This window comes from Cottoperca gobio, chromosome 7 (assembly GCF_900634415.1).
Source record: "Cottoperca gobio chromosome 7, fCotGob3.1, whole genome shotgun sequence".
Taxonomy (NCBI): Eukaryota; Metazoa; Chordata; class Actinopteri; order Perciformes; family Bovichtidae; genus Cottoperca; species Cottoperca gobio.
The window spans coordinates 2883722-2900159 of NC_041361.1; the positions used below are offsets into that span (position 1 = coordinate 2883722).

At 40.8% G+C, this 16438-nt stretch overlaps 1 protein-coding gene across 1 annotated transcript in view; it reads left to right on the plus strand.

Moving 5' to 3' along the window:
• The first annotated feature begins 13014 nt into the window (after nucleotides 1-13014).
• The window catches only part of syt6a (synaptotagmin VIa), a 53274-nt gene continuing 49850 nt past the window's right edge, over nucleotides 13015-16438 (plus strand). The window contains exon 1 of the mRNA XM_029436688.1: nucleotides 13015-13171. Coding sequence (XP_029292548.1) covers nucleotides 13015-13171 — 157 coding nt within the window. The remainder of the gene's footprint in view (nucleotides 13172-16438) is intronic.

Sequence of the window (16438 nt, forward strand, 5' to 3'; positions counted from 1 at the left end):
AAATCTTCCATAAGAGTCTGAGTCATAGCGTTAGCAATGTAGAATGGACTGCTTTTATATTTTCCAATCTTTACGATCACTCGAAGCGCTTCACCACACACACACACACACACACACGCACACACACGACCACCCTAATGTAAGTTAGCTTAATCAGTTAGCGTTAGCGTCAACACCAGGCTGTTAATATAAGTACTAATACAACTAATATAAACAAGAGCTTTTAGTATTTTGTGTTTTGATTTAGTGACGTGTACATTAGCCACTTAGTAAACACTTAAAACACAGTTTGATCTTGGGAACAGCCGGTGCAACAGGCTAATGTTCTGTAGTTAAATACAGAACCCATCGCTGTGTTTTTGTAAAATTAAAGTGCTTTTTATTTATTCGTTATTAATGAACTGCTGTGTAAGTAAACGTGGAGCATCACGAGTGCACTCGCAGGCAAAAATATTTGCAACAACAGCATTTCTCTGAACAGTGTGTGATTGTATTAAATATCTCAATCAATCAAAGTGTTTGATGCACCTCAGAAACACGCTCATCTTTTAAAGTTAAAATCCAGGATTTGGCACTTTTCCTGAATTTTCCACATTGATTGATGTTAATAATTGAAATGGAGATAATGCTGGACGAACACTCGGCTCAATCTTTGCTGGAGTCGGTTTGACTGAAAGCTCAAAATAAAGTGAAACGCTGCACAGATCAAAGCGTGCGGATATCTCTTCTATCAATAATTCAAATGGAACAATAACTGTCGTCACCTCCAAGCACTGTATGAAGTTAAAGACTTCAATCACTCAATCGATCAACTCTTTTTCATATTAGCTTGTTTCGTAAGAACACAAACAACCCTCTCGTGCTGCAGCAGTAAATCTGTACACAGTTACATCTATAACATTGATGCTTAATGAACTATTGCTGTAATGCTCTGTTGCATATTTAAGGGCACAGCACAGTCGCCATGTGTAAATTATTGATGTGACAAACTGCAGCTTTTGAATGTCAATACTTCTCCCTGGAGATGGAAAGTGAAAGAAAGAAGTTTGATCAATAGAGACAGAGGGGTAAAGGCTGTGAGGAATGAAGTGGAAGAACGCAGGGGAAAAAGCAAGAAGTAAACACGAGTGGCTGATGGAAGGAGAACAGTGAGAAGTTGCACAAACAGCTGGTTCTGCATGTAGGGACACAGTTATATAACACGCCACAACAACAACCTTCTTATGTTGTGCTACGATATCAAAAAAGGTCAAGATGTGCTTTGGTTAATTGAATTCCGAATGTATTGTTGCACAGCGGTGCCTCTCCATGTGGTGGCAGCTTTGAAGGGCTCGATAATAGCACACCCAGGCCTTGTTGAATAAGTAGATGTATCATTGGTGGAGCTGGGTGTCGGGAGAAAAGCAAAACATTTTGGTGGCGGCGGAATAAAATATTGAACAAACTCATCTTTATTGTGGTTAACTGTATCACACTGAGAGGCAGGATGCTGCTGAGGCTTGGTCAGCAAAGCCTTCCCTGGATATATAAAAGGTTTAAAAAACCTCTTTTTACTATTCATGCATTCAAAATTGCATTATTATTTATTATCTTTCGTTGCAGGGTTATTTATGATCGCTTGCAAAAATAGAGCAGATTTATTTGAGCTAAGATCCTGAATATCTGTACTCGGCACACAGCGGTAGTTTAAGTCCTCTGTCCACTTGTTTATTTATAATTAGAGGTTTACAACTTTCCTAATTATCACCTTCCTAAAGGTAGAATCTAAACGTCTTTGAATGCGTCTTCCTGGCTCCGCACGGCATCCTCCGCATAACTGTGTATTTTACAAATTTCTCCAACACCACGGAGTTTGTGTTTACGATTGAATGTGTTGCAGCTGCCATAATGTTTCTCATGCAGTGAAAGACATCAGTGTAATGGGCTTCCCCCCCCCCCCCCTGCGCTCAAAAGGTGATCCACATTTGATTTGTTGTTCCATGTTTGCAAGAGCCCAGCTACAAATCTTCATGTGCTGACATGAGCGTCTCTCAATCTGGCGTCAACGTGTGTTTTATAATCCTCCGTCAAACGTTTGTCGTCCACTATTACAACCATGACTCGCGTGTAAAACGTGGTTAATTCCCAATTACACACTGAGAACGTGTTTCTTAAAACCCAGTTCTCTTCTTTTCACTCAGCCTGTAGCTGCTTTGTGTCCTGGTGAGATTACGACATCGCATTCGTGGTCACTCATCTGTGAGTCTTCATCATTATCGGATGTTATCTTTCTGGTTGCTGAGCAATACTGCCCAGTGAATTGCAGAAGAAAACAAAATTGCAAAAGGCGTAATCGTACAAACCTGTCAGCATGTCAGCGATAAGATTGAAAAGCAGATGATTGAAATGTCTTTTCTTGTGTTTGCCGATCATAAATCGCTCCGTATAGTTAAGGAAATCTTCACATTTTCTGCAAACCCAGTCACCAGTCTCAGCTGTGCTGTGCTGGCAGTTGCATATTACGGTTCATCTTATATATATATATATATATATATATAAGATATTTTCTTTCTGTAGCGGATGCATTCACAGGAGGAAAAAATGACTTTATTGTTGGTTTATTGTGATTAATAATTTCTGAAGGCATGGTTATCTGCTTGCCTAGCACTCACAGCCTACATGGTAATCCGCAGTCTTATTCAATCATAAGCTACTGATGAGTGGGACACTATGTGTGGATATTACCTCTGTTGGCATATCTACATTTGCTGAGTGCACACTAAGAGAAATATAGTTGGTCTTTGCAAAAAAAAATAATTCTCTTTTATTTCTGCATTTGCAGTAAAATTGCCAGACTTCCCTGCTCGCGCTTCAAACTGAATGATAGTTTATGCTGCCATTACGGAGGCCTAAATGGACGACTAGACGCCATTTATCCTTCTGGAAAATATATTGTTAGGAGATTCCTAGACAGAGTTTTTCTAAGACATCAGCGAAATGTTTCCGCGATTTCATTTATTATTATACCAGTCTCCTCTTTCACACAAGGCATAAACAGTTACTTCCCCCCCAAAAAATCCAAGGACTCCTCACATATCCATCTGCTACTTTATTTTGCCTCTAAACATGATACAATTTATCATGCTGTCACACACTCTTTGCATGAGTGCTACATGGCCTAAGGGTTACAAGGCACAGAGTGACACAGTCTAACAACACAGCAGAGGATGTTAACTACTCTTTTATGTCCAAATAAAACAGATTTTCATTATCACCGTGACCAAGTACGAGAGTGTTGCAGTAGGCATTAGTCATCTTGCCTTACATAATTATTTTGTACACTCAAAGTCCACTTTAATCAGTCAGCCAGCTCGCCTCAGAGATGTCATGGCCCTTATGTGGGCCAAGCAAAAAAATAAATGAAAAGGAAAAATGAATATTAAGAAATGAATCGTTCATCACAACCATTCGTTCTAGCTGTGCTCATTACGTGCAGTTAATCCGGTCTCCAGGACTCGTATGATTCATCTACAGTTAAATGAACAAACTGCCCTAATCCAACAACGTATTAAAGTGAAATTTAATAGGTCAAAGTGTTATGACAGGAACATACCGCAGATGTGTGGTGACACAAGACTTAATAATTGGATAAAGCTATATTTGGTTTTACGTTTGTGTATTTCAATCTATTTAATTCTTCCCTCACCAGCACCTTCCTACTCTTCAGATATAACACCAACTAAATGAATAATAATATCATATTAATAATAATTAATAACAAAAGTCATTAATGAATTCAGGTTTCCCCACACCGCTACCCTCCCTCGCTGCGCACACAGGAAGTGACACCAACAAAGCAGCGTCCCTGTTGACAAAACTGTTCATTTTGGAAATGTCTGTGGAAAATAATAAGACATTAAACCCTGGGAGGGCCTGAGAGCTTTATGCTGTCTTCGAAGAGCGGCTTTGCCTCCTTCTCTCCAAAGGCGCTTAGATTTGGGGCTCCTGCCTCCTGCCATATTTCAGGCAGCTGTGTTATTATGGACGGAGATTACCGAGTGTTGGTGGGCAGGAGACGACCTCAACTGATTATTAGGGGAACAAAGAGCACTGCCTGCTAAAGGGTGGCCTGCTGAATCAAGGCAACATAAAACGTAAAGTTTCTCAACAGTACAGTGTAACTCCATATATTTAGATAAGGATGGTTACATATAAGAACTATAATTACTGCCTCAAGATTGTCAGGCTGCAGTTTACATCCATGTCTGTCAAGATGTCGTGAATACTTTGAAGGTATTACGAGTATTTTGTCAATTAGAGTATGAACTCTGGAGTTTTGTGAGGTCACAGTAACCTTGACCTTTGACCTCGATGTCCAAGTGGACATTTGTGCAAAATTAAAGAAATAATTCCCTCTAGGTGTTCTTGAGATATCGTGTTCGTGAGAATAAGACGTACGGACAGACATCTCGAAAACATATTGCCCCTGGTCAACAGCTGTTGCCGGCGCAGAGGCATAATAAACAAACAAATAACAATCTAATATCGTTTTCTTCCCACAAGCCCCAGACCGTTGCCGGGTAAACGTCACAGCTTGACAAAAGACGCGAGTCCATGGCCTGAAGCTAGCTCTAGAAGTTTTTTCAGTTAGTATATTACAAGTAAAGTCACTTTCTATTCATCCTGATCCCATTTAATTATTGTTCACTGCAACATAAGTTATTTAAGTCCAGTAGGTCTGTCCACTTCACCCCAAACAAATCTGTGAAGAATCTATGATTCACCCCGAGCCACTTGGCACCCCAATTTCAGGACAAACGTCACACAGCTAGTGGAACAGAGGCCCGGACATGACGTCAGGACTTTGGCCCATCTTTAGGCGCTAAATGTTTGAGGCTAACTGTAAGCCAGCCAATTCGTTAACCCTCTAAATCAGGGGTTCCCAAACTTTCTGTGGCCAAGGCACCAAAGTCTCAAGGCACACCTGTGTTCATATCCGTGCAGAATCCCCTCTATAACATATAGTATCACTGTTATCACTCTGTGAACATTTATTTAGTCCCCGTAAGAAGCTATTCTCCTTCACACTAGCAGAGAGCCTTTGATGTGTCACACTCTATTATTTCCCACCATGCGCAAATGGCTAAAACGGGGTTCGCTTTTTTAATGATTGTTTCGTTTATATTTAGGCCAAAGCACATAAGACCTATTGTTTCTATATTGTGAAATAAGTGTGTAGGACAAACTACAGATAAAGTACAGTGTCTCCCTGCGCTGCGCCCCCCCACCCCTCCCCCCCCCTGAAATTCAAACCCACACACCGAACCCACCCACACACACACACACACACGCGTGTTTTTCGCAAATTATAGCCTAAATGTTGAATATACAAAGACCTAGATACATAGCAAGACGTTGACAAAGTAGTTGTTCAACCTCTGTTTGGAGTTTGAGCTTTGATAACTTGTCGTTGTATTTGTGTTTCTTTCTTTCTCTCCTGTGACAGTAATCTTTTAAACGCACCGACAAGGTATCATTTGTTTGTGACGGCAGAGCAGTATCAAAACAAAAATATTGTGAAATAAAACAATTAAGTGAATTAATGAACCCGTTTGGCTCCTTGTCTAATTATTTTGAAATTGAAATAGAAATGTGTTCTCAATTGCTGAGACAACAGTCAAGGCTGTGTTTATCTGAACAGAAACAAATCTCACTGTACCGCTGCACAGCCAAACATCCTATCATTCTGCCGGAATGATTTCACGCTTGAGGAAGCTGAGGTTAGGGAGAATATATCAGGTAAGAAGCAAGAGGAAGTAAGACCTCTAGTGTGGGAACACCGACAAACAGATTTGCCTTCACTACATTTAACACAGGTATATTGTCTTTTTTTTATTGCACAGAGGGTTTGCTAAATCTCTAAATTGTCCTTATATCACTTGAGTATATGCTTGAAAGGATACCCAAGCTATTTGATTCACTCACTTACACACAATTTAAAAAGGGTCAAAAATTACAGCTAGACATTTGCGAGGAGACAGAATCTCACTAAAAAACATTTATATTGTCAAACTTACATTACTGTTCATATATTTAAACATTAACATTTTATGAGGATGTTTCTGAAACATTGCTAATCCAACATTGAACCCCTTGACTTTTAATTTATGAAGCCTGCGTGCATCCCTGGGTTCAGTTGCCATGGTGACAAGATCACATTTCCTCCTGTGTAATGAAAACGAGCTAATTGACTTTATCATCTCCAGGCTCCATGTTTCTGCACCTGCTCAATAGATGTCTTAAAAGGTGCAATGTGTAAGATATGGCCAGGATCTTTATTGATTACAGTGTTGACGTTGTGTCAAGGACGTCTTATGTATTGTGTTGCAGCGATATCTACTGAAATTAGCATGCTAACTGGCCAGCCTCGGCTCGTCCCATCCTGTAATACCACTTGTTCTTCTAGAGTCGATAGCGAGTCATCGAAGAGTCAGTCTGCCCTCAGAACAGAGGGAGAAGAAGCAGAGCTGCCCCAAGAGCTCGTCAATAAGACATCCATGGTCTGCGTTTCGTTTGATAGATTGTTTATTGGATCCCGACAAATACGCTACATGCTCCTCTACTCGCAAAGCAGCCGCCCCCCGTCGTCAAAACAAAAAGCTGTTCCCTTGTCACAAACACACAGATGGATCTAACCAATAGTTGTCCAGACATTTCCTTCAAAACTACAAATGTGAAGCACGTCATAGCAATCCATCCAATAGTGGCCAACCAAACGCCGACATTGCCATCCCAAGAGCCACGCCAATAAAGAAATGGGTCAACTACAGCCATCAATGGGTCTACAGCCATCAATTAATATATGCACTTATTCATTCATCCACTCAGCCATTAATGCATCCCTTCAATAGTTAAAATAATTTAAATATTTCAAGCACCATCTACATTGTGTCCAAAGAATGTGTCTTGGCATCCACCCCATGGGATCAAACTCACCACCCGATGGTAAACAGTTCATCAGACAATTACCTGCGAGCGGGAATGACTCACATTGAAGATTTAGTCATTTCTCCCATACTAAGTAGTTTCATGGCTGACCGTGGCTTGGAAACACACTGCGTTTGGCAGAACAGACCTCAGGTTAGGAGGGTGAACCTGAACGAGGATGTGTGACAAGATCATGCATCGCTGCTAAAAATATATTTCTAAAATCTCACACATATTGTGAATTATCTCATAGTTTCATGTCAGCCCAACTGTACAAAACAAGAGTAATCCCAGTGTTTCTATAGGCCGTAGGTCCAGTTCTGGACATATCACCCTTTGCTTTGTGGATGTTTTGAAGCATTTTGTCTGTCGCCATCTTGGTTTTTTTGTCTGTCGCCAGTAATGTTGACATTAGAAAGAAAAATTGAGTTCATGTGGATGCATATGAGCGGTTCATAAGGTTTGGAGTACATTTCATAAAAAAGGACACTTCAGACAGCTTTACATGACTGTATTTACATGAACAACAAGGAAACGCACCATTAAACATGAAAATACTCATACACCGCGCTGTCGTTCAGGTTCCAAGTTTCAAAGCAAATCCTTTCTTACGTTTCTCTCACTCTCTAAAACCCAGGGAATAGATCATAGACACCTTCATCCTCTCCGCCTTCTTTTGCCCTCAGATCTAAAGAGTAACACTCTGCTGCAATAATCTGCTTTACACACTGAAGAAAGTGCTGCTTCAGTTACTGTGATTAATCTCTCTGTGTACGTTTTTTTGTTGCCGTCAATGCTAAAGGACTACACTGACTGATAGTGAAAAACTTAAATGAATATGTCGTTATAAATTGGTTAATCCTTTTATCTATGTTCTGCTCTTATCCAGGTCCAGGATTCATTTAATTAATTATATCAGTAGGAATCTACTCAACCATATTACCTCAACTGGTTTTTAATCATACTTCAGCTGGTATGATGGTGAACAAAAAAGAGGTATTAAATTGAATTCTATGTGGTGTTAAAAAGGTCTTCAAAAGCCTTAAATATAAATGAGTGAACCCTGCGGAAGCTGCACACCAAACCGAGTTTCCTCCTCACATATTGAGTAAGCTGAACGGTCCATGATAAGAGGGTGCAACCCTGTAATTCATGGCTTCGTATTGAGGTTTGCATTGTGTTGACCCATAAGGAATTATGAGAATACTGAGTTGGAAAAAGCTGAGAGCATTTACGTGCCTTAGGATTGATATGCATGATAGTGAGCGGCTAGAATCGACTCTTTTGGACTCTATCGCTTTTCTGCGACGTGCTGACAGGAGCTCAATTAAACACCTCATCTCAATGACATTCAGGACACGTGTGGTGAGATACCGCTGTACGCACATTTCACCTGGACACAGAATAATTACGCTGATCCCTATCCATACTACAGGTAATGCCACTCTCGTTCATCACCGCCTTGTGTGCCGTCAGCTTTATTGAAAAACATTGTGATTTGGGGCTCAGTATTTTAATCCCCCTTCGAGGGCCTAACAGAAATAGCATGTGTGTTTCTTTGTAAATCCTACAGGCTCTTGTGTAATATTCATTGGCAGATCTATTTGTTCACAGATCATCGCTTCATCTGTTGTATTGTAGCTCCAGAGCACATCCATCAAATCCTGTTTACACAATTTAAGACTGTTACTAACGAGCTTATGAGTGAAAATAGAACGGTTTCTCACGTTGCCTCACAGCTGAGTAGGGAATCTTTTGATTAACACATCGTGACAATGAAACACACCGACACACACTGACTATATACTGTAGTAATCCTGCCACCGCGGCCCTCAGGAGAAGTTTGTTGAAGTGCTGATGTTGATTAGCATAGCTTTGAGTGAGCCGACCCTTTGTCATGCATTTGCCACGATGAATCAAGTTCAACATCTGCAGCCACAGGGTTGTCACCACAGAAAGATTTGCCACAGATGAAGTTGATTTGCATATCAAACCGAGGGCCTCGTGTGCCGCAACCCCCTCATTTGCTGTGAAAAATATGCCCGCACCTGCTTCAAATTTATCAATATGACCATCCGCACCCTCCTCATTTATTTATAGCTGATAGGCAGAATCCTTAATGACAGCAGATTGAATTTCTTTAAATCTGTCGGATTATCAGTACCATCTAAAACCAGCTCTCTCAGCAGTCGTCTTGATTATCGCATTAATTCAACATCAGTATAAATAAGGTCTCTATTTTCTTTTAAATTGCTTTCATAGCTGCGGAGATTTAAATTATTTAGAGATGAAAACACATTCATAGAGACACTATTTAGTGTTATTTCTAACTGCAGACGCCTCATGAAACATTAACACAGAACGTAAAATGCACTACGCTGTTAAATCTGAGCCGTTTATTCAATGTTTCATTTTGTTTAACTTATAAGAGGATACCTAAAGTGTTGATAATATTTATTATTTGATTTGATGCTACTGTCAGGGTTCAGATCCCCTCCACCCAAAACATGTCTGACGTTGACTGACTTGTATCTGTGCAAAGTTTGTAACTAGAGAGGAGTTTTCACAATCCTCCACTAAAAGGGGGAGATGTCTGTGCACTTCCCATGAGATTCAAACAAACCCCGGGTAAACTGGGTTAGGTACGTGACAAATGCCGGCACATATCGGCCGCTGCAGTCTTTGACACAACAGTGAACTTGTCAGTATAGAGAGTGAGAGTTTGCATTAGCATTGTAAAAGTTTTGATGGTACATGGATAGAGTGTGCAGTTGTTCCTATGTAGACCGGACCCTGGAGCTTCATTACCATAGCTGACGACAACTCTGTGTATGTTTCACAAGCAATAATGCTGTGTCATCCACCGCCAGTGACAAGCTAACAAGCTAGCAAGCGAACAAGCTAGCAAGCGAACAAGCTAGCAAGCTATCAAGCGAACAAGCGAACAAGCTATCAAGCAAACAAGCGAACAAGCTAGCAAGCTAACAAGCTAGCAAGCAAACAAGCTAACATGCTAACAAGCGAACAAGCTAGCAAGCTAACGAGCTAGCAAGCGAACAAGCTAACAAGCGACATAAACAAATAAAAGATGCTGACTACACGCCCCATTCTGATAAGTCTGCCAGTGGACAAAAGACTAATTTGATTCAAACATGTGCGGCTGAACGTTTCCTCTAATGGACAAAATACAACTTCACTCCTAAAAACTCATCACTCCGAAACTGCGAGGTCACGAGACGGGTCGTAGAGCTCCGGAGCGTGACGCGAGCAGCGGTGGGGGAGGCGAGGCCAGATGTTAAAGACTTAAAAACGTGTCTGGAGAGGGACTTTAATTAAAAGTAGCCTACTAATACCACACTGTGAAAGTGCATAAAACATACAAAACCTTACTTGCAAGTGAAAGTATTATCAGCTAAATGTACTTAATGTATGAAAAGTAGAGATTGTGCAGTAAAATGTTCCCTGTCAGTGTTTTTAGATTAATATTATTACTGCATTAATGTGTCAGTTGCCTTTAGATGTTTAAGGTTGTGGTAATTTGAACTCCTTTATATCCTGTTGGGTAATTTAATCTACAGCAATGCATCATATTCTATAAAATCATCACGTTTGTAGCGTCGCTGTCCTGTGAGGATCACGTGTCTTCATCACAGCGTTTTCATCTTTGTGACGATGCTTTTTCCAGCTGATTCAAGAGTTTGTTTTAATGTTTTAGTATCTTAAGAAGTAGGAGAATCTTCTCAAACCATAAAGGAAGACTTCATCCTTCAGTTTATCACAAATATTCAAATTCTGAATCACCAGATTTGGAGATATGTGATTTTCACAGGACAGGAAGGGGATGAAAAATGTTTTAATCTGAAAAGAAACTAAAGCAAACAAATATAGTGGCGTCTCTGTAGTGGAGTAGTTTGAAGAAGTATAAAATAGAAATGAGAAATTTGTATTTAAGTACATTTCTTGAGTAAATGTACGTAGTTACAGTCCACCCCTGGCCTCTGTTGATACTATTCTGCTGACTCCCTGTTGTTTTATATATCTGCTTTGTATTATTAATGTAGAAAAAGAGGAAGAACATTGGAGGCTTTTCATAATAATGGTGCATTATCTTTTTATGGCAGGTTATTTCCCAGCTGCCTCGAAATGATGGAATATACGTTAACAAGGAACCAGAAGCATTATTTGTCTGACAATCTAGACAACGAATGGAGGAAGAACTGCTACTGCTATTTTCTCCCACAATCAAAGCTGTTACATTGCTAGTGCTTGCAGCACAGGAAGGAAATCATCCAGTGGTTGCGTTAACGTTTTGACATCCTAGCAAGCTTGTGAATGTGAATCGAGGTAGGCAGTGGACCTGTTTGCATTAACAAGGCCGCGGGGCAAATGAAGGGGGCGAGTCAGTATCAGCTGCAGCAGATGCAGAGAAGTAATTGACTCTTTTAAAAACCTGCAGCCAGAAACAATTAGTTATTTTCCTGTTAATCACGATTGCCCAAGAAGAATAGATCCAATCTTCAGTAACAGGAAGCACAGTAGACCCCCGGACCCAACCTTTGAGGGGAAACGCAGGGAGGGGGCGCCAATAAGTTCTTAATTATCTAAGCTATCTCGGAACAATAGCCCACCAATGCAGACAGCGTAGTATTTATGCCCCGGTTTAACGAAATTAAGGAAGGGAGTCAACTGAGATCTGGTTAAACTCAATATCACTTTGTAATTAGAAAGGCATGACATCATTTTTCTGATGCTTAATTCGTCACAGGGGTGATTGAATTACTTTAATTTATGGTTAAGAACATAATTAAGGGAAAAGGTCAAACAAGTTCACGCACAATATATTGTAGCAGAAAAGTCATTTTTTTAATGCAAATTTCACTTATTTTAATGATCAGATATGAGAAATTAATTAGAATTGAATCTCCAGAGGTTTATGGAGAAATATCACAGATTTGCTTTTGCTTTATTAGCTGCAGGGTCCTAACAATGTTTACATAGCAATTCACACTTAAATCTAAATCTACAAACAGTTGCTGCGAAGAAAGAAATGGTATTGAAAATAATAAAAATAACTAATTATAATAACTAATTAAATATTGATTTAAATTTAGATTCCAGATTAAGATTTTGCAAACAAAACATTGTAAAATATGATACTGTGCAGAATACAGAATATTGTGCTCCAACAGCTGATACATTAAAATGCTGTGTACGTAATATTCCAATAATATAATATTATCTCTGAAAGAGACCAACAAACACATGTGTGCAGGACATTTACTTGTAATAGAGTATTCTTTACAGCGTTTTAAGCACGAGTACTCATTCCATTTCTAAGTGACCATTTGTTCCGCTGTATGCAGCCTCACGACTCGGTATCGCTCCCTCTCCCTGTCACACACATAGTTAAACCCTCATCATTACAGGTTGTAAACACTCTCGGAGCGATGGGGGATTGTTGGTGGGAGCAGCGAGACCTGCCATGTCACAGGTGGTTCAGCTCGGGGAGGACTTTATCGCAAGGGACATTTTGACCTGCGGGGACCAGCCGAGTCAGTCAAAATGTGAGGAAAACAAGCCCAGTGGTTGTTATATTTTTCGTTTGTGCACACAGACGATGTGGGGGCGGCATTACAGTCAGATCGAGGGTGGGGGTGACGGAAGGTGATGGAGGAGATGGGGGTTAGTTGTTGTATTTCTTTGTTAGCATATGTGACGCTGTCCTTCTATCAGCTGGGGGGCATATGTGATTCATTATGTCCTCACACAATATTGCACACACACACACACTGAAACACACACACACACACACACACACACACACACACACACACACACACACACACACACACACACACACATACTGTACATACATTCAAGTTTGTTTGTGGGTAAACGCACACGAGAGACCGTGGAGGAGAAGAATCAGTCGAGGACGGAGACAAGTTGCATTCATCTTCTGCATGCTAGGCTGCGGCTGCTGCGTGTGTGTGGGTGTGTTAGTCCCCTTGGATGAGCACACACACGGCTGAGGATGCAGCTGGGAGCATGAGTTCTGACCGAGAGGAGTATGACATGGTCTGTCAGAAAGCTGTGACCCTAATTGTTGACCTTTGCCTGCACAACAGCTCACTGTTGGATCAGGACACCTGTGAGGATTACCTCTTCCTGTTGTCCAGCCACAGCTCTGACCACAAACAACTGGGTAAGGACTATAATTAACTCCTGATCTATATCGGGTAAAAGGCTTCAGCTTTCCTCATGTGCTGTGTAAATCTCCATGCTTAGTTTTTCTTGAGATAAAAAGCTAATTTAAAAGGATTCTGTGTATCATCACTTAAATATGAATGCCAAGCAATAATCTGCTTTTGTTTAGTTGCTGTTTAACATGTGGTTTTAGCACTTCTTCTCCTTTTGTTAACCACATGTGCGGTCACAGAGGGTTGCTCAGTCAGCGCTTCGACTGAACCATTAATACATCTTTAATGAGCTTTTGTGACCCCAGGGCAACAGGGAGCGAAAGGTGTGTAAAACAAACTCACATTGACTCCCCCAGTTTGGTCCAGAGAGCAGAGCTTCTACCGTTAATAGATAAGCCTGCAGGCTGACTAATGCCAGCTGATTCTGTCTTGACCACTCAGGCTCACAAAGAAAACAGATGAGAAACAAACAAACCTTTTCAGATTTGTATGTTGTCGCTTCTCCGTTAACAACATAAAGCAGCAATGTGTTGTGTTTAATCTGCTCGGCAAAGTTTCAACAGCCGGAATTGGATTTTTGATTTATTCATAAAGGGTGATTTACACATCTGTTGCAGCCTCGTGCATCTGTTGCTTTGGCACTTGTACTTGGCTTCACCCTCTTTAAAGGACTAATCCCTCGCTTGTTAATGGAGTAGCTCTACTAAGGGCTCTTGCCGGCTTGTGTGCTTTAAATCTTCGTGTATTTGTCGCGTGTATTCTAGAATTGTGGCGTTAAATCTGGCAGATGTTGGCTGAATTGTTTTGAAGCAGAGGGATCTGGAGGATCGAGAGTTACTTCAGAAACCACGACATGACCGAAGGGTGTGTGAAGAATTGTGGCTTTATAGATTTAAATCGACGTGGCGTCCCTGACGTCTTGACAGGGCAAAGATTTTATTAGATAGCTGAGCTCAAACATCTGGAATAAATACTAGAATACTAATACAGTAAGAAGTATTATGCATATTAGATATCCACAACTATCTTTTCCTAATCCAGCTAATTTTGCATTTCTTCTCCCAATGAATGAGTTTGACTGAGACATTGTTTTGTTTAGCTTTGTCAGCAGGTGCACAAGAAAGATGAACTATCATTTGTAGCTGCTTTTTCAAGGATGGGTCCCTGTTTCACAGAGAGCATGTCACACCAATCCCTACCAAATCCACTGTCAACTCACATCATTCTCAGCGGAGGAATTGAACGTACATCACAGTGCCACTGGCATCCACCACTGAGCTGTGGGGACATTAAATGCCATCGCATGTTATGCAGTCATTGAAGGAAATGATTGCTGTCACATGGAAGCTAAAGACAAGCTGCTTCTCATAATGTTGGAGGATGTTTGTTGGGGGGGGGGGGGGGGGGGGGGATTGTATGAAATGGTTACATTTGTTAGTTAAACTTGAACTGAAATTCTAATAAATGTTCAGCTAACAAATCAGTATGCTGTGTATCTACTGTACATTATCAAAATGATAAAGAAGAAAGTTTCATTCATGTTTTGAATCTTTGGCATCAACTGATAATGTTGGTACTCGTAATTTGATTGGATGAAGATCTGTGAGAGGCACGGAAAAAGTCTCTTCAACAGCGAGACAAAGTCCTTATGTCACGGGGTTTGTTAATTTTAAGATGAATTTGCATCCACTACGATACTTAAAAAACGTCAACTTGAGCAAAACATTTGCGTGCGTTCCGATGCTTTATGCATCTACTTCATAAATGTAGATGAGATGGAAAAGGAGACTCGAGGGAGATGAAGCTTTACAAGCGTCACTCTCTGAGTGTTAGCTTAGCTTACTGGCTTCCAATTTTGCAAGCGAAATACAAAATAAGCAGCCCGTTGGGTCCCCCCAAATGTTTACTATTGAAATGGAGCAGACGGCCTTAAATCACAAACAGATGACAGCCACACAAATTAAATATTTGAAACTTGCAGAGATGCATGTTTTTAGCTTCTCATTGCTTCTTACACGTGTTTGTGACAAACATCATTCCCATATGTTTTTATCTGCTTCAGCTGGTCAGCGAAGTGTTTTAGTTTTTAGTGATGTACATTTGAGAATATAAACAGTCATTGCTTTAGTTTGTCACATGTTCTCCTCTGTGTCGGCTCAAAGGAGCTCATTAGCTTTGCGAACATACAGCCGTTTGAAGATATCTACAGCTATCAGGCTCACAGCAGTGAGGTACAACTCCCCAGAGTTGTTTGCGTATCCCCTTGCTAGTTTCAAATCGATAATGGTAAAATAAGAAAGACTAATTAGAAAGCCTGAGACTTTAATTCCCCTGTCCTGATGAAGCGGAGAGATAATAACCGACTGTCTTTATTGACCAATTTGTTGAAACTGAGTCGGCTGATTGTTTCCCAATCAAAGCCGCGCCGGACACACCTGCTGTGCGTGTGAAAAGGCAACAGAAGACTTTTTCAGGCAGATAAATGAGAGCTCGCATCGGCGTCTCACACTCTGCTGAGTGAACATTTCTCACTGATCAACTGCCTGCCTCGGGTATTGATATTCACTCCCGAGCGTTGATACAGGTTACAAAACATATCCCTCCAGCCTGTGTGGCTCCTGAATGGCTGGATGCACTTCTAACCTACCTTCCACCCCCCTCCTCCAAACAAACACAGCGCTCACCCTCATTACAAATTCCTCTTTCATTATCAGCAGCAGCTTCAGGTGTGTGTGTGTGTGTGTGTGTGTGTGTGTGTGTGGGCTTTGAATTGACGAGGCTTATTTGTGTTTTGATCATGGCATTTCTCACACGCCCGTCGCATCTTGAGGTTTATTAAACAAGACCTGGCAGACGACATTTGCATTAGCAGATCATTCATTTAGTTCCCACTGGTGTCTGTGATATTTGCAGGGACGGCTGCTGCATTGCAGGTTGCATCCGACAACAGAAAAACAAGAACATCAAATTAACTGCGCTGTGGAGATTAAACCCTTAACAGAAGTACTGTGCCTTTCAATAATTAATACCCACAGTCTACTGTCTCTGTGTTTTATTGATACAACATTTCACTGTAGACCACAAAAGAACAGCGGAGACAATGTCCGTAGCTGTTGTGGAAGATAACACTGTGAGAAATGTCTGTCAGCAAAAGACCAAATGCCAGTCATCGAAGGCTTCTGCTATTATTGCTTTAATCGTTAGAATAAAAAAACTGTATTTTCTTTTTTGCATTAACTGAAGCAAGGTGGGCAGGGAAATGGATCCAATAC